General features: G+C 32.1%; 2 protein-coding genes across 2 annotated transcripts; both read right to left on the bottom strand.

The window, feature by feature from the left end:
* Positions 1 to 3,273: 3,273 nt before the first annotated feature.
* LOC130797032 (uncharacterized) lies at positions 3,274 to 9,204 on the bottom strand. Its single transcript, XM_057659500.1, has 2 exons — positions 8,612 to 9,204; positions 3,274 to 4,273 (listed from the first exon to the last, which is right to left on the bottom strand). Exons 1-2 carry the CDS (start codon positions 9,091 to 9,093, stop codon positions 4,009 to 4,011), a joined length of 747 nt encoding a protein of 248 aa, XP_057515483.1. The 5' UTR covers positions 9,094 to 9,204; the 3' UTR covers positions 3,274 to 4,008.
* A 7,313-nt stretch (positions 9,205 to 16,517) lies between these two features.
* On the bottom strand, positions 16,518 to 22,064 carry LOC130797031 (putative metallophosphoesterase At3g03305). The gene is made up of 4 exons (XM_057659499.1): positions 21,784 to 22,064; positions 19,717 to 19,958; positions 17,447 to 18,961; positions 16,518 to 17,022 (listed from the first exon to the last, which is right to left on the bottom strand). The coding sequence occupies exons 1-4, from the start codon at positions 22,037 to 22,039 to the stop codon at positions 16,906 to 16,908; spliced, it is 2,130 nt and encodes a 709-aa protein (XP_057515482.1). The 5' UTR covers positions 22,040 to 22,064; the 3' UTR covers positions 16,518 to 16,905.
* Between the last annotated feature and the right edge of the window lie 799 nt (positions 22,065 to 22,863).

The following is a 22,863-nucleotide window of genomic DNA, read 5'->3' as shown; positions in this document are numbered from 1 at the left end:
ACATTAATATTAAATGTTAATTATATATCTAGATTGCCGCTCCTGGTATAGACGGTACCGTGGTGCATGCTATTTGCTGACGACATAGTGCTGGTAACAAAAACTGGAGAGGAGGTTAGTAATAAATTGGATGAGTGGAGGGAAGCTTTAGAAGGTAAAGCGTTGCGCATTAGTCGTACGAAGACCGAGTATTTGCAGTGTGACTTTAGTGGGACAACACCGGTAGGTGAATCCGAGGTGTCCATTGATGAAGCAGTTGTTAAGAGTACGACTAAGTACAAGTATTTGGGATCGATCATCCAAAGGGATGGGGAGATTGACGGAGATGTAAATCTTTGTATACAAGCGGGTTGGCTCAAGTGGCGAGCAGCCATCATAGTGCTATGTGATTGGAAATTTCCAAGAAGTTAAAAGGAAAATTTTACCGGGCGGTAATTAGACCTGCTCTGCTATATGAGACCGAATGTGGCCTCTAAAGAAGATTTTTGAACATAAGATGGAAGCTACAGAAATGCGTATGTTGAGGTGGATGTGTGGACATACATTGATGGATCGAATTAGGAATCAAGAGTTTAGGACAAACTAGGGGTAACCTTATTTCTGGAAAAATGCGCGAAAATAGATTGAGGTGTTTTGGACATGTGCAGAGAAAGACTTTCGTCACCCCTGTGAGAAGGGTAGAAAGCATTATAATAGAGGGTAAAAGGAGTCGAGGAAGACCCAGGAAAACTTGGGATGAACAAATAAAAATTGACTTACATGAGTTAAACCTCTCTGAGGGCCTGACTAGGGATAAGGGTAGTTGGAGGTGCCATATACATGTTTTAGACTTCTGATGTTCTCTTAGTTTACCTTTCGGTGTTCTTGTCATCTTGCTTCTCTCGTTTCTTTATTATTAGTTTTTGTTTTCTTTTTTGTAGTTGGTTCTACTTATTTATTTTATTTATATGCATTTAATTTATCTTTTCCGTGTAACTACGTCTCCTTATCTTTCTCGAGCCGAGGGACTCCTTTAGCCGCGTTCTCCTGTATGGGTATGAGTTGTCGCCGTCCTTCCCTCCCCAGACCCTATTCATAGTTTTTTTCTATGAGCGGGATACATCAAGTAGGATGATGATGATGATATGTTTATATATGTCGATACTAAAAACCGTGCATTGCATGGGTTTTACACTAGTTCATATAAATTATATACTCATTTTTTTTTATCGACACTCCCTTCCTATGAGAAAACTTCACCTTTTAATTTTGGACAATCTCATATTATTAGTATTATTTTTTTACAATAATCTCACTTTAATTTTTTTTAATTACATTCACAATTATTTCTCATTATGTGAACATTTTATTTTTAACATTCATTTATTATTTAACTTATTCTCCGACTACAAAATAATCTTTACGATAAAAGATTACAGCGCTTTCATATAGGGATCAAGAGAGCTTTTTGCAAGTGAAAATATTATGTTTTCTTTTCTTTTCCTTATTTAAATAACTCAATCATTTGGCTAAAATTTTGCTCTCCTATTAATATTAGTCTTATGAATTACTCATCTATTTTCTTTGAATTACACAAAGAGAAAAAGTGGATAAGTTTTAAAAAAGTGGTAATAAATAAAAAGATAGGATGAATTGTGGATGAAATTAAAAGAAAGTTAAAATGTATAGATGAGATTAATAGAAAGTGGCGGACCATTGTCTAAAAATAAAAATGATACAAATTAAGTGGAAGTCGAGAATGACCAAAATAGAAAATGATGCAAATTCAATGGAACGGAGAGAATAAGTCTTATTACAGTTGAAGGATAAGACCCTGCTCATGTTTTTTTTTATCTTACTCTCCCTTATGGATATGAGTTATTACTGTCCTTCCTTTCTCAAACCCTACTTATGATTTTTCTATGAGTAGGATATACTAGATATAATGATGATAATAAGAGTTAATGGATAAACATCACTTTTTAATAAGAACTTTACTTCCACGAAAATATTCCACAAAAGAAATAGTTGTTCTAGTGCAAACAAACATATTCAATTCCAAGTGATCACTAACTCACTATACTTACTTTAGTAGAGAAAAATATGTCCAATAATTGACAGATTTAAGAATTAAAAAATAACACGAAATACATTCATTCCCATATTGTCGTTTGTTGCAATATTATGTCATGTAAGTTGTTAATAAGAGATTTTCACAAAATCACTTTTCCTAATGTGTTTTTGAAAATTACTGTTATAATTTTTCTAAAAAGACTATTTTATATTATCAATTTCATTTCCAATATTACTTTTCATGCTAATTATGAAAATTAATTGTTAATTCTAAGACAAGCGAAAAATTTAGGATACTTAAGTGAAAATACAATTATGTACTTTTAAGTTATACTCTAAATGAGTGTCTCATTATTTTAGAATTGACAATTTAATGACGTATTAAAATGGAGTATCAATTAGACAATGTACTAATTTGCTCAATTAACATGATTGACATGGAAAAAATTACCTAAAATAATTCAATCTTTTCATGATTTTCCTACCATAAATCCACAGTTCCATCTATTGATTAACTATGAATAATTCTAACTTTGAAGGGTATTTTCTTAGCGTAAATCTAATAATATGATGACTTGCTATATAGCAATTTTTATTTTAAAAATAAAAATAAATTAAAATAAAATGTTGAAGAAAATTTTGATTTGTTTTTATGTAAACTTTTAAAATTTTTTCTAATTTTATATTAATTTTCAGTTTACTTTTTTTGGTGAATTACCTACTATAGCAGGTATCGAGTTACTCGAATTTATTCTTTACAAATACCTTCTAAAGTTGAGATTATTCATGATTAATTAATATTTAGAATTATTAAAGGAAAATCATGAAAAAGGTTCGACTTTTGTATGTAGTTTTCCTTAACAAGAAATAAATACAAATGAACATTATTCACTATTTGATCAATAACTTAGTGTTAATAATATAGATAATACCCAACAAAATCTATTAACGAACAATCAGAATTCAATAATAAAAAAACCACTTAACACTAAAATATTAACAAAGTAACCAGTGACCTTAGAAGGACTATGAGACAATTGATGTTTGTTCTTTATAATAAAAATATTTTATATTTTTGGAATCATAAAATAATTATCAAACTAAACTTCACAAATATTCTCAAAATAATAACAATACTTTGAAAAAAAAAATTATGTAAGACAAATTTTTAAAACTAAGTTTAAGTGAATTTTAGGAAAAGAATTATAATAAAAAGTGCATTGTAAAATTTTTCCTCCGATAAGCTTATATATAAAAATATGCTTAACAAAACCTTTTCTTGCCTGTGCCTTTTCTATTATTTTCTGGGGACTGGTTTAGTTAGTTTTTTATGTTGCACATTTACGATCTCTCACCATCAAACTTCACTGTATATCTTCCGCCGGGCCGGAGCAAAAATAGTAACTTTTAAGGCTCCGTTTATTCTTTTCCTTTATATTTTTAAATTTAGAGGTCTATAAAGCAAGTAGAAAAAGAAATACTTTAGAAGTCTAATAAAGTCAGACACCTTACACGTGCCCAGAACCATCCCTGATCTTCTGTAAAGTTGAATATGTAACTCACGAGTCAAGAACGATATCGAAAAATATCAAACAATTATTATAAACGAAGAATAAAAACATTCAGCCTTAGCTGAGAACGTGCAAAATCGTTGTCCTGTACAACAATTTTATGTACTCAAAAACATCACCATTTTTTTTAGACAGATCATTAGTCAGTACTTCGACTGTTATCAGGTTCAGTCACTGGCCAGTAGGTCATTTTTCCACAACGGAACACAGAAGATAAAAAAGAAGGGGGGAAAGAATCATACACATTAGATCAACACGGTAGATTCACGAAAAGCCAGCAAAGTTTCTTTCGGGTGCTGTGGAAAGCCTCATATTTACTTGATCACGATGTAAGTCTTGCTCGGTTAGATATATAAACGTCGATAAGAATAAAATGTAGAGGTATTCAAACACGGTCATTACCATTTGCATTGGCTCTTCTTTTAGATTGAATATGGTTGACATACTCTTTTATCACAAGGTGGAATTGGAACTTGGAAGCAAGCCTTGCAGATATGGTAGCAGGAGCACCGCTCTTCTTCAAAGATGCGGAGATATGCTTCCTAGTGTCTTCCGCATGTTTATTGCAGAGATATGGAGAGTCGGATTTCAATACCGTGCTGCTACACATAAGAGGCGGACTGAATTGCCCATTAACTGGTGCTCGGTAGCTGTGAAAAAAAACAGCTAAATTAAATGATCAGTCACTAGAAAATACCAATTGGTAGAAACTTTAATGAAGTTTGGTCCTTAAAACAGATGTAAAGCCCTTCAAACAATTGTGGTATTGGTCAATCGCACACGTTTTTTATCTTCCCCAAAAGGCAGCATATATTACCATCAAAGACAATAGTTTATGATCTGAAACATTTTACAGTTTTGGAATTAAGAATTTGTAATGTGGTGATTTTCGAAAAAATTCCAAATGTAAGAGGGCGATAGAAGTAAACATAGAAATCAACCCTTCCCCGTAGAGATCACCCTTAAAACCAGTCTTTTGTCCAAGTAATTGAAATCATGAAAATAAGGTGCACTCACATACTAGCTTATAACCTCACACTTAATCCCATCAAGGTAAACAAACAATCGTTATCATAAACAAGTATCATAGAAAGTATTCTAGAGACCAGTTAAATTCACAACTTTTCTTCACTTTAGAGAGCTCTTAGTTTTCCTTAAGAGCCAAACAAAAAGAGCTGGTGCATAAGTAGGCATAAAAGTATAAAAACTATTTACAATTAATATCTACGTAGAAGGAACTAAAAACAAATACATATGATTCATTAAATGTTAAGTTAGCAAAGATATGTTAATCATCAAGGAATAACGTGCGAAAATCAGATCGTGAGAGGACAAAGTGGAAGTATAGTAACTATGCACAAACACACATCCAGTACAACTCAAATGCAATCCCAGAACCGTGTTTTTTTAAAAATCAAAACAATGCATAAGAGTTTCCAGCATTAATTACAAGATTACATCTCTTATAGAATTATAGTCCTTCTAAAGGATTCAATAGATAACAAGAGATCCTGTGGATGATACGACTTTCATTTTACCAAAGTTTTCTAAGAAACTGGTTCAATCGTTCAATCTGAATCTTAAAAGTCGTAAAATATTTCATAGGCTAATGCAGTATATTTCTAAATCCCTTGCATGCCATAAATTCACATGACACCTCAACTACAGGGTAAGTCAACTCGCAATAAAAACCCCATAAAAAGCTTACTGAACATATTGAATGTCGTTATCCAAACAGTGTTGACATACAAAATAAAGAATAGTTTTTGAAGGGAAAAAAGAGGGAATCATAATAAGCAACACACTCAGAACTCAATCATCCCGCTTCTCAGCCAATGTGGCAAAGTCCACAAAGAGCAACAGAAGTTCCAATCTTTTCTTCTTTCCACACCAAAGTCCAATTCATTCACTAACATTTCAAAAATAGCTAACATCTCGAGATTCCATTGTCAATCATTTAATTATTACATGCAATACTCAATTTTTTATTCCAAATGCTATTTAGGAGTCCTTCAAAGATTGCCTCAACCCCCTCCTTGGCATGCTTTTTTTCTCTTAGCTATCTACAAAAGGTGGGCACAACCGCACAAACATTCAAAGTCAAAAAATTTTGGGCTTGTCGGGCAAATGGCATATGGTTGAAGCTGTTGGTTAATTTAAACAAGTTGTTATGGAAATGTTTAATAAAAATTATTTGTTAGCATTGTTTATTAGAGAAAACATAGGGTAAAAGCCAAAAACCAATGAAAAAAGCTACAGAGAGTAGATTTTCGGTTTTTGCTTAAAAGCTAGTTGTTAAAAATCATTTACCAAACACTATTTTTTGGTTGTTTGACCAACCAAGAAGCCAAAAATAAAAAGTCAACAAAAAAACCAATTGCCCCTATTTGAGAGGAATGGGTAATCTTTTAGCAACACAAAGAGTATCAATCATTTCAAAGACAGATCATCCTTCTAATCAATCAACATAACACCAAGTTCCTTATCTAAAATCCTCCTTTAACTTCAACTATCAATCATTCTTCGTTCTCAAAATTCTGCTACTTAACAATTTTTCCCTTATTTGAAAATTTTGTTCGGAGTAAATGGGAAAAAAGATTAAAAAATTAAAAATAAATGAGTATAAGGAGTGTGTGAATGAAAAATAAAGAGAAATGAATTTGATATCCAAAAAGAGACTATGGGCCTATGTCCATACAAGGAACTATAGCAAATTGGTTCGGACAACTCCTATAATAAATGTAACAAATCTAATAGGACATAGGGAGTACTTTTTTGGAATCAACTGTCTTCTCCAACCTTTGCATTTTAGACTACCTCATCGATTGTCATTAATATCTAGACGGCACCAAAAACTTGGTAGTTGCAAATTTTAATAACCGCAGTTGTATGAGATTGTAAACATCAATAACCAAGTCAAAGAAAATACAAAGTGCATCCCTTTCTAAACTAAAATATCCAATCATAGCATTCTAAAATATTAACTGCAAATGTAAATAAATGTAACACGCATTAATAAAAACATACTCCCCAATAACTTCTCCCTCAATTCTATCATATCAAACTCGTGTGTGTAAATATCCAATCCTATGCATTGGTATTCTCATTGGCTCCTGCTTCCAAAGACCCTCCATCCTCTTTTACTTGGAGATGATAGATGGTGGGTAATTCTTAAGATGGTAGAGGTGGTATGACAGAGAGTGAGGTCGAGAAGTGAGAAAAAAACACTCAATTGGTGGATTTACTCTCAGCCATCAAGCAAGTTAAAATGTCTCAATCATATGTGCTAGTTAAAATGTCTATAACGCAAAATACTCGGGCAACAAGCAAGCTTTGTCGTGACGACAATGGATTCACTCTCCGCCATCAAGGAATGATATCCAAAACACTTTTCCAATGCATTCATATTCAGCCAATGTTAAGAACCCAAGAGCTAACAATCCAGATTTTCAATTGAGTTGGACAAAACTTCCACCTGACCACATACCATAAAGATTTCCAAAGCTGTGCATTTTTATTCATATATCTCTTAGCCATCATACACATCCAATTGATATCCAAAGTACAACACAATACACGATCACACTCTATCTCCAAAAACGGTAAAGTAATGATGTAAAACTTTGTATGCTAGCTGCACATAACTCTGGTTTAACACTCCAAACTTCAACTGAACAGGTTCTGGTTTCCCTAACACAAGAGTTTATCAACTCTTTTCAATGAGCACCAGCTGCCAAAAGTTCTTCTCAGTAACAACTAATTCCTTTCAATCTTGACTTCAGAGCCCTGATCTATATTCATATTTTAACATGATCAAACTCATAGACCCTCTTCATATAAAATTAGATATTCTGAGATATATATTCATATTTTATCAACTCTTTTCAATGAGCACCAGCTGCCAAAAGTTCTTCTCAGTAACAACTAATTCCTTTCAATCTTGACTTCATATTTTATCAACTCTTTTCAATGAGCACCAGCTGCCAAAAGTTCTTCTCAGTAACAACTAATTCCTTTCAATCTTGACTTCATATTCCCTGATCTATATTCATATTTTATCAACTCTTTTCAATGAGCACCAGCTGCCAAAAGTTCTTCTCAGTAACAACTAATTCCTTTCAATCTTGACTTCAGAGCCCTGATCTATATTCATATTCATATTTTAACATGATCAACTCTATCTCCAAAAGTTCTTCTCAGTAACAATAGGGAATTTAAAGTTTAAACAATAAGTATTCCTCCCTTCCATCATCTTCAACCACAACTTCTTCTCGTTCCGTCTACACATAGCTCTACTACAAAGCTACACTACACTATTATTAATCCTACAAGCATTATAGTTGTATGCTAGGTGAATCTAGATCCGGGACTGCCTACATCTTCAATCACAACTTCTACTCGTTTTATCTCCAAATAGCTCCACATTATTATTAATTCCTACAACAAGCATTATAGATGTATGCAAGGGCAAATCTAGATATAGGCCTGCCTACGCCAAGGCCCATGTCATTCGATTAAAGTCCTATTAATATTAAATTGTGTACGAAACATATAACAAATGAAACTAGTAGTTGAGTTGATTCCTGCGAATTGAGTGTTTCAAAGGTATTGAGAGCAAGTCAAGAGACAACTTCTATTATCTTTTTCCCTCTTCATTTGACCAACATGGTAGTCGGATTCTCCGGTGGATAAATGACTAATAAACCACTAAAGCTTTAGCCTTTATAGGCCTAATTATTAATTTGCAAATCAATAAGTACATTTTTTGTTACTAGCCTCAAATTTTCCAATTATAATCAACCATAGTAAATATATTATATACACCATTAACAAAAATCGTTAAACCAAGGATCATGAACCTGCTTCTTTTCAAGAAAAACACCAAATAAATATAAATGCAATGCAAAGAACAATTCACAACACAATCAATCAATATCAGTATAATAAAATAAATAGAGACAAAAATAAGATGAGAGAAAGAGAAAAACCTCTTCAAAACCGTCTGCGGAGATTTGCAGCGTTTGTAGAGCACTTGTTTGGTATCCATCACAATATGAGCAACACAATAGTTCGTTAACGCCATAGCTTTCGCTGAACACGCCGAAAACGCACACCTCTTGAAATTTACATCCGACCCTAACCCTAACTTATCACCATTGTCAACATTATTATCAAGAACTTCATCACCAATATCGCCATTCTCTCTCTTTACAACAATAACATCACCATTTTCTTCTATGCAAGGACTCTTTCCATACTTCCAGACATACTCCCGATGTTTTATCCTCACATCCTCCATTAACAACCAGTAACAATCTCGGTAAAACTTGGAGAGTCGTCTCAGTCGACGCACTCGCCGTTTTAGAACTTCATCCCGAGTCAAGAATTCTGAATTCGATAAAATCGCGTCTTCGTCTTGGTCGTAGTCGGTGGCTGGTAAAGGTGGTCTTGAACTGGAAGGTTTGTCCATGGCTGAATTAGCTCGCTCGAGTTTGGGGGTTTTGACTGAAATATGTGAAAACCGAGAATTTTTAGAGGTTTAACGGGTGGTTTTAATGATAGAAAAGATTGATGACAGTTTTTTCCTTATTATAATTGTAATTTATAAGGTGTTAAAAAGTAAGGAAGAATATAAGGAGAAAAGTATATAATAGATCGATAAATTTATATATATTTGTCTCCTATTTCATTGTACTGCGAAGTATTACAAGAAGATGCATATATATATATAGTGCAAGATATACAAGTAAAAATAAGTGAGTTACTATTAAAGAGGATACAAACACACACAACTCAATGCATTCATGAGTTGTCAAATCAATTGCAACACTTCCCCTTGAATGCATTACATATATGTGGAAATTTTATTATAACATTCATGGTCCTAAAAAAAACTGTCTCATTAAAAATCTTTATCAAGAAAAACCCAGTGGGATAAAAACCCGATCAAAGGAGAAAAAAATACAGTGAGCATAATTCTTCCCCTGAACTTAACATATGTCTCTCAATCGACACATTCCAATCTTGCTACCAAATACTTGAATTACCTTGACGGGAGTGACTTTGTGAATAAATCAGCGGGATTTTCACATGATTGAATTTCTTGGACTTTTATCTTTTTATCTTTTGCAGATCATGTGCAAAGAATAATTTTAGTGACAAGTGTTTTGTTCTATCTCCTCTGATGTATCCTTCTCTGACTTGGTTGATACATGCATCATTATCTTCATAAATTGTAGTTGGTACCCTAGTTGTATCGTTTAAGCCACAATCTTCTTGGACTTGGCCAATCATGGATTTCAACCATACACACTCTCGATTGGCTTTATATAAAGCTATAAGTTCTGCATGATTTGAGGATGTAGCTGTTAGAGTTTGTTTTGTTGATTTCCAAGATATTGCGGTTCCTACATATGTATATACATATCCAGTTTGTGACTTGGCCATACGTGGATCAGATAGATATTCTGCATCAGCATATCCAGTAAGTATGGCATCATTTCCTAACTGAAAAAATAATCCAAGGTCTATAGTTCCCTTTAGGTATCGAAATAGATGTTTTATCCCATTCCAATGTCTTTTTGTTGGTGCATTACTATACCGAGCTAACAAATTTACATAAAATGCTATATTAGGTCTTGTATTATTTTCTAAGTACATTAACGCACCAATGACATTCAAGTATGGCACTTCAGGGCCTAAAATTTCTTCGTTTTCTTCTTGTGGACGAATGGGTCATCCTTTATGTTTAGTGATCGTATCATCATTGGGGAACTTAGTGGATGAGCTTTGTCCATGTAAAATTATTTTAAAACTTTCTCAGTATAATTGCTCAGATGGACAAATATTCCACTTTTTAAATGTTCAATTTGTAGTACAAGGCAAAATTTAGTTTTTCCTAAATCCTTCATCTCAAATTCGCTCATCAAATATTGAGCTGTTATTTCAATTTCTTTTGGAGTTCCAATCAGATTTAAGTCATCTACATACACAGGCTACACAGCAATTATTACGAAACCTGATTGAAATCGTTTGCTAAATACACATGGACTAATTTGGTTATTTTTGAATCCTGCTTTCATAAGGTATTCACTCAAACGATTATACCACATTCGTCTAGATTGCTTTAACCCATACAATGATCTCTTTAATCTTATAGAAAACATTTCTCTAGGTACATTCTTTATTGGTAAGTTTAGTCCTTCAGGGACCTTCATATAGATGTCTGTGTCAAGTGACCCATATAAATTTACAGTTACAACATTCATCAATCTTATGTGTAGGCATTGAGAAACTGTTAAACTTACTTAAAATCTGAGTGTGGTTGCATCAACTACTAGGGAATATGTTTCTTCATAATCAATTCCTGGCATTTGAGAAAAATCTCGGGCTACAAGTCTTGCCTTGTATCTGACAATTTCATTTTTCTCATTTCTTTTTCTTACAAATACTCATTTGAAGCCTACGGGTTTTATGCCTTTTGGGGTTTAAAAAATTTGCCCAAAAACTTCTCTTTTTGCTAATGATTTTAACTTTGCCTCAATTGCTTCTTTCCATCTTGGCCAGTCAGGTCTTTTTCTGCATTCATTTATCGACATTGATTCAAGATCATTTTCATCATTTATTATATCAATAGCTATGGAATAAGCAAACAATTCATTTGGAATGATCTTTTTTCGATTCCATTTTTTCTTGGAGAAAATATAATTTATTGAGGTTCATAATTTTCATAATTTTCATTATCGGAGATATCTTGATTTTCTCCTTTATTCTCGCTTTCATTTTGAGTATCATTTGGTGCACCTTATTGTTTTCTCAATTTTCTTGGTTTTAAATCTTTTGAACCAAGTGGCCTTCCACGCTTTCTTTGCATAACAATTTCATCATTTTTTTGCCTTTTCATCAGGAAAATCTATTCGAGCAGGAGTATTTGTTGTTGGTATATGTGATTTTGTAACTTTCTTAGTATCTGTGAATGCATCAGGTAATTGGTTGGCTATACTTTGTAGATGAACAATTCGTTGTACTTCTTGTTCACATGATTTTATTTTTGGGTCTAAATATTCTAAATGCGTTACTTTCCAAATAAGTTTCATATTTCTTTTATGTAAGTCCACATTCTCTCTCCCTAAAGATGAGAATATTGTCTCATTAAAGTGGCAATCAGAAAATCTAGCTTGAAATCGATCATCAGTTAATGGTTCAAGATTTCGAATGATTGATGGAAATTCAAAATCGACATATATTCCCATTCTTCTTTGTGAACCCATTTTTGTACGTTGAGAGGGAGCAATGGGCACATATACAGCGCATCCAAAGATTTTCAAATGTGAAATATTTGGTTCATGACCAGCTACTAATTGTATTGGCAAATATTTATGATAAGCTGTAGGTCTTAGCCTAATCAATGATGCTGTATGTAATATTGCATAACCCCAGGCCGATGATGGTAAATTTGATTTCATTAGAAGTGGTCTTGGAATTAATTGCAATCTCTTAATAGACCATTGTGTGTGTGAACATGTGGTACAGGGTGTTCCACTTTAATTCCAATGGACATGCAATAATCATTAAAAGTTTGAGATGTGAATTCGCCAGCATTGTCCAAACTAATACTTTTTATTGTATAATCAGGAAAATGATTTTTCAATTGGATGATTTGTGCAAGTAGTTTTGCAAAGGCATTATTTCTACTTGATAGAAGGCTTACATGTGACCATCTTGTGGAAGCGTCTATTAAAACCATGAAGTACCTAAAAGGTCCACATGGTGGATTAATTGGTCCACATATATCTCCTTGAATTCTTTCAAGAAATATACTAGATTCAGTAACAATCTTATTTACTGATGGTCTAGTAATAAATTTTCCAAGAGAATAAGAGGTGCATAAGAGCTAAGCGGTCATGCCATAGAGTGAATAGCTCTTTATTATCGAGTCTTATCATATTTATTTCAATCGGGCATATATGAGTGAGATACATCCCCGATGAATATGTTGGCATCCTTTCAAGGATAAATTTTGTGCCATTACTTTCTGTTGTAAGACATAAGAATTCTTTCTCATTTATAGTTTTGTTTCCATATGGTAACCATTTTGGCGTATTTCCTTGAAACTGATAAGATTTCTTCGATATTTACTCGAGTATAGTGCATCATTTATTAATAATTTTGTCCCCATAGGAAGTATGATGCATGCTTTTCCAGTGCCTTAAATTAATTTTGTTGTTCCAAATATGGTATTGACATTTGCTTGAGTCCAGTGCCTTAAATTATTTTTTTTGTTCCTAATATGGTATTGACATTTGCTTGAAGCAATTTTAAGTTTGAAAAATATTCACGATTTTTCTATATCGTATGTGTTGCTCCACTGTTCAAGACGCAATGAAATGTTGATCCATTTATTGACATTTCCTTTTCTAAGACAAGAGAAGAAAAAAAAAATTATATTATTAATATAAAACTAGAATACTCAATACAAAAACGTAAGTAGAGAATTACAACTTATCAAATTAACAAAAAAAAAGAAGGGGAAAAACAAGTTAGAGAAACAGAAAATGCATCTAGACATCCAAAAGATGTAATTATCCTCTTCTTGAGGATCAAGTTTGTAGATGTTCACATCCTTATTAAAGAAATCGGAGACATCTAAGGTGGGCCTAGATGTACTTGCTTCATTTACAAAATTTGCTTCTGCCCCTTTTTCCTTTGTTTTTCTGGGAAGCTTGATATAAATCCACTAAATATTTGATGGTACGACAAGTTCGCCCCAATGTCCAGTCATGCCACACCTATTACATGTGCTTTTTTGTTTCTAGACTTGTTTAAAATTATCATTTCGGGGGACAAATATATTTCTTTCATATATGTGACTACGTCTGCGGCCACGATAGGCTAATTTTGATTTTATCAGATGAAGGGCTAAATTATAATCACTCATTGATTTGAAATCTTGAAATCTTAACTCTCGCCATTCATCGATGGCCTTTGGGAGAAGTACACTTTTATTATGGCCAAATCTTTCATTTAGCTCTTCCCAAAGTAATTTTGGGTCCTTATAATCGGTGTATTCATGTTTGAGACTGTCGGTTAAATGATGTTTCAAAATTGATGCAGTTTTTTCCTTTATCTTCCTCAATTTTTATGGGATTTCTTTCAATACCCTTTCCTTTGTCAATAGGATTAAGTTCAATTATTGTATATAATAAACTTTTTCCTTTTAGATATAAATTGACATCTGAAGCCCATTGTATAAAATTGTTTCCTGTTAATTCCAAGGCATTGAATTCTCTCTTTTTGAGATTAGCCATTATTTTCTACAATTGAGAAAATAAGAAGGTTATTTAATGATTTTTTGTATTATTAAAGATATTAAAGCATTTTAGTATTATCTCTCCCTGATTTAATATCTAGATATAATAAGCATAATATAATCATAAATAAAAATAAAGTAGATAGTATTAATAGATGATAAAACAAAATACAAATTGCAAAAAAAAATACAAGATTTATAATTTATTTTTGGATAATAAGGTAGAGCATTAGCGCTACGAGTAATACAATTAAACTCATAATGATAATGAATGCTTCTAGTATTTTACTTATATTGTCGGCAATTGGATTGATGTGGGTGTTTGTGGATGCATTGTTTGCCATAGATGATTGAAGGAAGAAGAAGATGAAAAAAGAATTTGTGGGTTAATTTTTTTTTTGGTTCAGAATTTAACCCTTAACGATTTACTTAACTTATAATTTTCAGATCACTCTGGCATTCATCCCAAGGTGATATTTTTACAATTAAGAAGGATTTTATGTTATGTAGAGATAATGTAATCATGTGTGCTAATAATCTGTGTTATTGGTAACTAAAGACAACTTATTATTATTGAGTTTACAATGTTAAACAAAATGGAATCAAATAACTTAATTTTTTTTTGAAATTTGTTTATTAATGATATGTGTATATATATATAATGTTTATTTTTCTTTTAGATATTTTTTTGATTTTTTTTTTTATTTAAAGGTGAAATTAAATTTTATGAGTTTATTAAGCGATTATATACGTATAAATATATAAAAGTTTGATGTATAAATATATGCACATAATATGACGATATGATCAGATAAATATTGATAAAATCGTCTATAAACGCGATAACAATGCTATATTAGCCAGTCCATAAAGGCGGTCATTACAAAATAATACTAGCCAGTGCATATAGGCGGTTGAAGTAGTAAAAATAAACATAAAGATTAAACGACATTATTAAAATAAATTATTTTATGGGTTAAAAGTCTGAAAACGTTTACTATTAGTTCTTTCGCTTTCATCATTTTTTCTTTTATTACTTTCTTGTGGGACTGTAGGATCATTAGTAGGTTGGACTGGTGGGTTCTCAGTAGGTTGTGGTGGCTGATTAGTAGGTGGTTGTGGTGGCTGATTAGTTGCATTATTGGGACTTGGCATTAGGTTTCCATTTACGTGGGTATTATACTTGGATTATGTTTTCGCAGTTGGTTTGAACCACTACTAGCTGGGTTGGTAGTAACAGATATACAATTTTCTTCAAGGATAAAGTATAGAACGGTGTTAGTAACACTTTGAATAATAATATTGATATCGTTTAATTGTTGGTCCATATTGTGGCTAAAAAAAATGTGTTATAATGCTTTGAAAAAAAATATATTACCTTCTTGGATTTTTGAAAGCGAAGTGCTAATAACGTGTTAAAAGGTAGGGAGAATATAAAGAGAAAAGTAGTATAATGGATTGATAAACTTATATGTATCTATCTCCTATTTTATTGTATTGCGAAGTATTACAAGAAGATGCACATATATATAGTGCAAGATATACAAGTAAAAACAACTCATTTACAAATAATGAGGATAGAAACACACACAACTCAATGCATTCATGATTTGTCAAATCAATTGTAACATAAGGAACGTAGAATTTTTAATGATCCTGTTTTTTTCGACTTTAATAAGTAAACTTTTGTTATTTATTTAAGGTAACTTTAATTTTGTAATAATTAAGATAATCTAAATGTTTAATGGCTTACCATCTTGATTTGTATTGATTCAAATCATTTTGTTAATTCAATTGATTTTTATTAATTATAACAAATTTTTAGTAATTAAATTGATTTTTACTAATTGTTAAAACTGTTTTTTATTTATTGTAATTGATTTTTAGTGATTAAAACTGATTTTTAGTGTTTGAACTGAATTTTACTGATTACTTGTTTTTAGAGGTGAGTTAAACAAGACTCTCGGAGGGAAATCAAATGGAAGTCAATAAACAATAAATAGAAAAATTAAAATCTCTCAAATGTAATATTTTTTTGTCAAAAAGTAACAATATGTAAAAAAACACTTCTTTTGGTTAATTTGTCGTTTTTTAAAATTTTCTTTTGAAAAAATATTGTGTGGAAAGTAACATTTATTTGCCAAATATTAACACATTTTTTTATAAATAGTAACACTTTTTTTTGACACGCTTGTCATTTTTTTCTTTAGAATTTTTTGTTTTGGGGAATAAAATTTTTTGTCTTTAAGTGTAACACTTTTTTTGTCAAAAGTAACACGTTTTTTAGGTAAAAAGAAATGCTTTTTTTATCAATTAGTTTTGTTTATTTTTTTTCCTAAATTTTTTTCTTAATAAAAACAAATTTTTTTCCAACAAGTAATATGATTCTCACGGTTCTTCTATAAGTTTCGTTCACGCTTAAACTTCTTCGATCTTCCTATGAATATATTTATATATGATACTTTTTTGGGTACATATTTTGTTGGTTATCCGACAAACTCGGGTTAGCTTTTTTAGTTTGCTTGTTTGACCTACTAAAAGAGTTGGTTACTTTTGTTGGCTATGAAGCAAACAGTTTAAAATGATATTTGGTAAAATATTAACAGTTGACTATTTATTAAGAAAAATATAGACTAACAAGCCAAAAGTCAATGAAAAAAGCCAATATAGTTAGCTTTTTCATTTTTACTTAAAAGTCATATACATATACCAAACATCTTTTGACTTTGTGATCAACTAACAAGCTAAAAGTCAAATAAAAAATCATTAACCAAACAACCCTTTACATAAAATATACACATGTATTCTAAGAATCAACCTAACATATCATAGAGGTGGAGCTTTAACCATCAGTTTAAGCTTTTATTTAAGTCTGTTATATATATATATACTTTAACGACATCATATAATGTTGAACTTCATGACAGCCTATTTTTTTTGGTAATACTGAATGGCTTGCTGACCCTGATACTGTTAGCATCTACAGGTTTTGCAGACAGAAAATGTGAGCAGCAGAGGAATTGCAAAAGTATAAACTGGGAAATGTAACAATGGATTCATTTCATAAGCTTTCACCACCATTCTGCAATTCTGTAATCACAAGGCAAAAGCCAAACAAAAACTTAATCAAAAATCCATTTGCCAAACACACCCTGATTCAGTTTAATGCATAGAGCTAAAGTGAAGTTGAGATGCAAATCGATTTTTTCAAAACCCAACTTTTCTAGAAAAAAATCATTATCATTGGAGCCAAAAATTTAAATTGCAATTTATTAGAGTAAACTAACTCATTAAATCATGTATACGTATTTATCTGAAGTTGTAAATGGCGTTGACGTTAAGACCCCAACACTTTTGTTGTTATTGCTAGAGTATATAATATAACATGGGGCCTCAACCAGATGCTTTTAAGTTTTTGGTTGAGATTTCTTTTTACGCTGGTTCTGATACCATGTCAAGAAACAATCTCAATCTAAAGTTCAAGCTTATGATAAGCAGTTTGATGAAAGCTTACCTTAAAATGCTTGTAGAAGATCATGAGACAAACTACCAAAAGAAATTTCCTGATCCATCTAGAAAGTATAAGAAACTTGAAACATCTATGAGCTTGACTGTTATTCTGTTTACAATCAAGAGTCTCATGAAGATCATCCTCCTTTTTCCTTGAAAATGTTAAAAATTGTACTCTATACTTGTCATATTCTGCAGCTAATCCTATAGCCACCAAGATAGAAGGGGAAACTACATATACCAGATGAGGAATGACTAACAACATTATATCAGGATATCCAAAAAACTCCGATTTTTCGCTTGTCTCATGAAGTTTAACAACCCATCCTTTGTAAGTCATATAACCCCTTTCACTACCAGCAGTAAAAATCTGTCCCGAAAACCAAGGGAATAGAACAAGGTACAACAAGTATGCTAGAAAACCAAGCCAAATGGAACGCAGCTTGTATAGCTCGATCAAGACCCATCCGACACCATTTGTCACAGTTTTATCTGTGCAGAAATTTTGCAATGTGTACTGTTTGTGGGTACATATTTGTAAGGTTGCGGGTAGGAGAAGAATAAAGAGGAAAAACCCGAGAATAGAGAAGAGTATTGGGATGTATAAATCAGGCCATTGGCAACCCATGACCATAAACTCTTTCCATGTCCAAGACGGAGATTTTGAAAGACCGTTTACTGAAAATGGTCTCAACTCGGTAAAGGTTGATCCGCCTTCCACATCGATTGCTTCGATCTGCATCCAATATCTGTCTGGAGATGGGTTTACAAATGTTTCGAAAGTACAAGGTGTAGCATATAGAGCTCCTCTTGAGGAATCATCCTTGATCATTATCATTGGTTGCTCCAAAACTAGAAGTTTTTCTAGGTGCGAGTCATATACTCGAGCCACGACTGAGATGATTAAAGATGTCGAAAAGACTAACGCTCTTATTGATTGATTCTCGTATTCATTGAGTGGAGGTGATGGTATGAACCGCGAGTCCAGTGGAAAAGTCAGCAAGATAATAGTTTTCTGAAAACCCGAATTCAAATTAATATCAACAAAAGAAGCATGACCTCTATCAATAGCCAAAACCCGCATAAATCTGTTCTTCATCCAGTCACCCATTTCCCACTCCCAGAATTCCTGGATTCGGGATGAACCATACGACATATTTTTAGACGATGTTTGTTGCATATTTAGCTGAAGAAGATCATTGCCTGATCGATGGTGTCGTTTTAGATTTCGCCATGACTTTGCGTGCAGATGTCCACATAGGTAAGCATAGACTGAATGTTTGAGAAAAACATCTTTCAAGGTCCTTCCAGATTCGGAGGCTGTGGAGAACGAGAGAGGATAATGCCCAAATAAGATCTTTATCATTTTGTTGTTTGGCTCAGAATCCCATTTCGATAGTTCAGATTCCAAATCGGCTAATAGTTGGTCGGTTGGATGCCCAAAAACATTGGTCGGGCCTCTGAGGCCAACAGCCATGGTGCTATCGAACCCAACAAATAGATGCTTTCTGATTCCTGTCTGCATGATATGTCACTATTAGCTATATGCTAGTTAAGAAACCAAGGGCATGTCCTAAATTTTAGTATAGGATAGGGGAGACACTCACGTCTTTCTGTGTGTGTTGAACCAATTTGGCAACCATTTCTTTATTATATGTTACACAATTCATTATTATCATAGAATTTTTATCAAATGACTCGGACCATGGCTTAGACAGGGCTAAGACTAGAATCTCGACCCTTCAAAGAAACTACAATAGACAACAAATCTCAATGGTACCAAGCGGAAACTACATCAAGCAAGATTGTCATACATATATCAAACTGAAGTAGCCTTGTCTTCAAATGAGTTCAAATGTCACTTTGTCAGCAAACTTGGATGAGACATAAAATCAGGCATAACCTATCGCTGATCACTAACCGTTCTCTTACTCCATTAAGAGTCAAGGAACAAAATCAATAAAAACTTTAAGCTGATAGTTTAAGTCCTAGCCCCTTCAAACGAGAGCCCTACATGCTATAAGTGTGGTGGCCACACTAGTCCTCAATACATGATGCTAAATTTTCTAGTTGAAATGAGGAGCAAATGAGATTTGAATGTCATGTTGAATTCTGATATCATGTCAAAAAACTAAATCGACTTATGTTGATGGTTGTAACCCAATGATATTTTATATACACTATCATTTAGTGATGAAAATGAAACTATTTTCTAATCTTCGTCATCTAGAGTTGATGAACAATATTACGCGAAGTAAGAGCAAGGAAATTTACCTGAAGTGTGACACTATTTACACGGCCATTTCTTCCTGCTTGGGCATTGAGACTGTAATTTGAAAAAAAATCAAAGGTGCCACCAACAGAAGGTACACCATAATTATCATGATTGCCTCTAAGATCATAAAATATGCTCTTATCCAACCCACTCTTCTTGATCACATCTTCCATCACATCCCGGTATTCCATCCACTCTTGCTCATTTTGTTTCATTGTTAATAGATCTTTGCTCTTCCCATCTAGTTATAGATCAACCAAAAACAATATAGAAACTTAAGGTTAATTACCTGAAAGATGTTCATGCTAACCCAAAGTAATGATACTCAACAATGATGATTAATCATAAAGAGCACATACAATGACAAGGATTCCTAATATTCACAATACATGACTAACACTTTCTCATTTCTACATCAAAAACCAACTCAAGTATTCAACCTAAGGACCTAAGCTTAAGCTGATGGTTGAAATACTATCATATCTTATACATTCTATCATGTCCCTTACACAAGAGCCCTTAAATTAGAAATATGAATGCAGTACATATCCTCCTCAAACCTAGCCCTAGATTTATTTGAATTTATTTATCATTACAAAAAGTTATATATTTGAATTATTTATAACTTCTAAAATGAATTTAAAATTTTTTTACATATCATAATAGTATATTACTTTTTGAAATGAATAATTATGACTAAGAACTAGAGAATTTAGCATATTTGAATTTATTTTTAAAATTATACGATCTTACAATTTGATATCACCAATTTGATTATACCCTCATTAATTTATTGAAAATTTAGAAAACTCTTATTAACAAGGATGCTCTAACATTTAACATAATCAAACCAAAATTGACTCCTAAATTAATCTAAATTTGAGAATTGTGGGTTAACGTAGCGGTTGAGTCAGAGTATATTTCCTTTATAATTAGAGTTTGATTCTAACCAGCTACACGAAGAATATATTCCATACTTGGAATGAACCGACTCATTTGAAGAGTAAATTTTATGCCATAAATAGTACAGAAAACAAAATAAGGGTGATAAACTTTTTTTCGGGGTGACAAGATATGCAGTTTGGCATATTAACCGGTAAACTAGTGGGAATATTCACAAAGAATCATTTTCAATTTCATTCTTGGAAAGATGAAGTTTGAAGATAAATTGGTATTTATCTCTTTCCTCTCTCTTCATTAATTTTGAAGGTAATCCTTATAAGCTCTCAAAATTTTAACCTAAAAACCATAAAAAGTTGTTAAAATCCAAAATAATTTTCTTTAGATACAAAAATAAGTTTTTTTTATATAAAGTCTTTATAATGCCCATAAAATATTTCAAATTCGAATGTCAAATCCCAAAAATATTCAACAAAAAAAAAATTAGAGAAACTAAAAAAGATGAAATGAAATTGATGATTTTTATCTACAATAAGAAAAATATATAATACACAAAATTTTTAAAGTTATAATTTTTATGTAGATTGGAGTGAACATGAGAGAGGAAAGAGAAAGAATATTTGAAACGAAAAGAAAGAAAAAGATGAAGGAATGCACGTGCTGAAAGAGTAGTTTGTTGAAATAATTACTTTGGAGTGGAACAAGGTGCTACTTACCCCATATTTGAGGTAAATTTAACGAACTCAAATAATTACTTCTAATCCGGCCTATTTAAATACCCTTAACTATTTATTGTGGCAATTGTGCTATTATTTTTTCTATAATACTCTAAATCAGGCAGGCCCTAAAGATCAAATATTTCCCCGAAGAAAGAAAGTCAAATAACCAAAGTCCAAAACCCACTTCTAAAATCATCTCTTTATTTTAAGATGGGGACCTACTGCTATGTTTGTGTTGCATACTGTAAGAGATAATTATGGATTGCGATCTGATAGTGAATACAAGTGGCCATTGGGTTATTAACATCATAGTCTCTAGTGATTCTACTGCCTTACCCCAACATAGATACATCAAGATTCTCCATAAAACAAACAAACTAACAAACAAAAGGGTAAAAAAAAAAAAATCAAAATAAGAAATTGAAGAGAAAAATAGAGAAGAAAAACCTGTAAGATCACCAGTAATGAGAACAAGAGAAGGGTTTATAATGGAAAGAAAACGACCCACAAAATTTCTGAAATTAAGAGCTCTATCAGGATGATGAACACTGAAATGAAGATCAGAGAGTTGAACCACCCAAACTACTGTATCATCCCCTCCTTTTACTTCTATAACTCTGCTTCTACTTGCTTTCCATTGCCCACAAACATTTACCGCCATTAACATCAATATTAACAGGATTTTTAACCTAATTTCTGCCATTTTTTCTCTTTTTTTAGCTGGCCGATCACTTGATGATTTTCCAATATATTGCCGATTGCCAAAGTCGTCGTTTATTTTTTCTAGTAGTAGACGCAGAGAAGGGGAGGCGCAACGAGAATGGAAGTTGGGACATTGTGTTCTAAATGAGGTAAAACCGATTTAAGTTGTTGTTTATTAAAATAAATAAACACAATAATTAATAAAAAAATTAGCAAAATGATGTGACAAATGAGTATATTAAATGGGTTGGAAATTGGATCAATATAATCTAATGAATTAGGTGACTTGCCAATTGCCATTGTTTTATTCATCTTGATGACAAAAGCTGGTTTTGTCGAGTCTAATTTCATTTAGACCGCTTGGATCGAGAGTAAATATATAAGGGGAGAAAAAATGTCAAATTAATATAACAAAGGTAATTAAAAATGCAAATGAAGTTATTGAAATAATTGTGAGAGATATACAATGAGAATAAATTAAAAAAGATGATTAAAAAAAGATTGATTTTCCTCATTTGGAGGTAAAGAATTACCTTATCCTTCCCTAAAGTAAATTTATACCCAAAATAAGGGAACTAATTGCTATTTTCTCATTTTTTATTACCTTCAAATTAATTCTTCCACCTCTCTAACAATCAAAAATCTTTTAATCATCTATCTAAATAACTTTATTTTTCTAGTTTAACTATTATTTACCTCTTAAATATTTGTCCTCAATCCAAGTGACCCCTTAATTACACTCTTTTACTCATAGTGTGCAATAAGTTTATACAAGACCAACTCGTGTAATTTCATGGGTTTGTAGTTATATATATGTATATATAT

This window comes from Amaranthus tricolor, chromosome 12 (genome assembly GCF_026212465.1).
Source record: "Amaranthus tricolor cultivar Red isolate AtriRed21 chromosome 12, ASM2621246v1, whole genome shotgun sequence".
NCBI classification, from domain to species: domain Eukaryota; kingdom Viridiplantae; phylum Streptophyta; class Magnoliopsida; order Caryophyllales; family Amaranthaceae; genus Amaranthus; species Amaranthus tricolor.
The sequence above is the reverse complement of the archived record's forward strand: the minus strand, read 5'-3'. Positions and strand labels throughout refer to the sequence as shown.

What these genes read in the sequence shown, in the direction of transcription:
- LOC130797032 (XM_057659500.1), bottom strand. Translation starts at nt 9,093, where the DNA reads ATGGACAAACCTTCCAGTTCAAGACCACCTTTACCAGCCACCGACTAC. An exon ending in CCGCAGACGGTTTTGAAGAG is followed by an intron (nt 4,274 to 8,611) that starts GTTTTTCTCTTT and finishes TTTTTTTCACAG; the next exon opens with CTACCGAGCACCAGTTAATG.
- LOC130797031 (XM_057659499.1), bottom strand. Translation starts at nt 22,039, where the DNA reads ATGGCAGAAATTAGGTTAAAAATCCTGTTAATATTGATGTTAATGGCG. An exon ending in TAAATAGTGTCACACTTCAG is followed by an intron (nt 18,962 to 19,716) that starts GTAAATTTCCTT and finishes CATATCATGCAG; the next exon opens with ACAGGAATCAGAAAGCATCT. An exon ending in TCTTCTACAAGCATTTTAAG is followed by an intron (nt 17,023 to 17,446) that starts GTAAGCTTTCAT and finishes TTGTGATTACAG; the next exon opens with AATTGCAGAATGGTGGTGAA.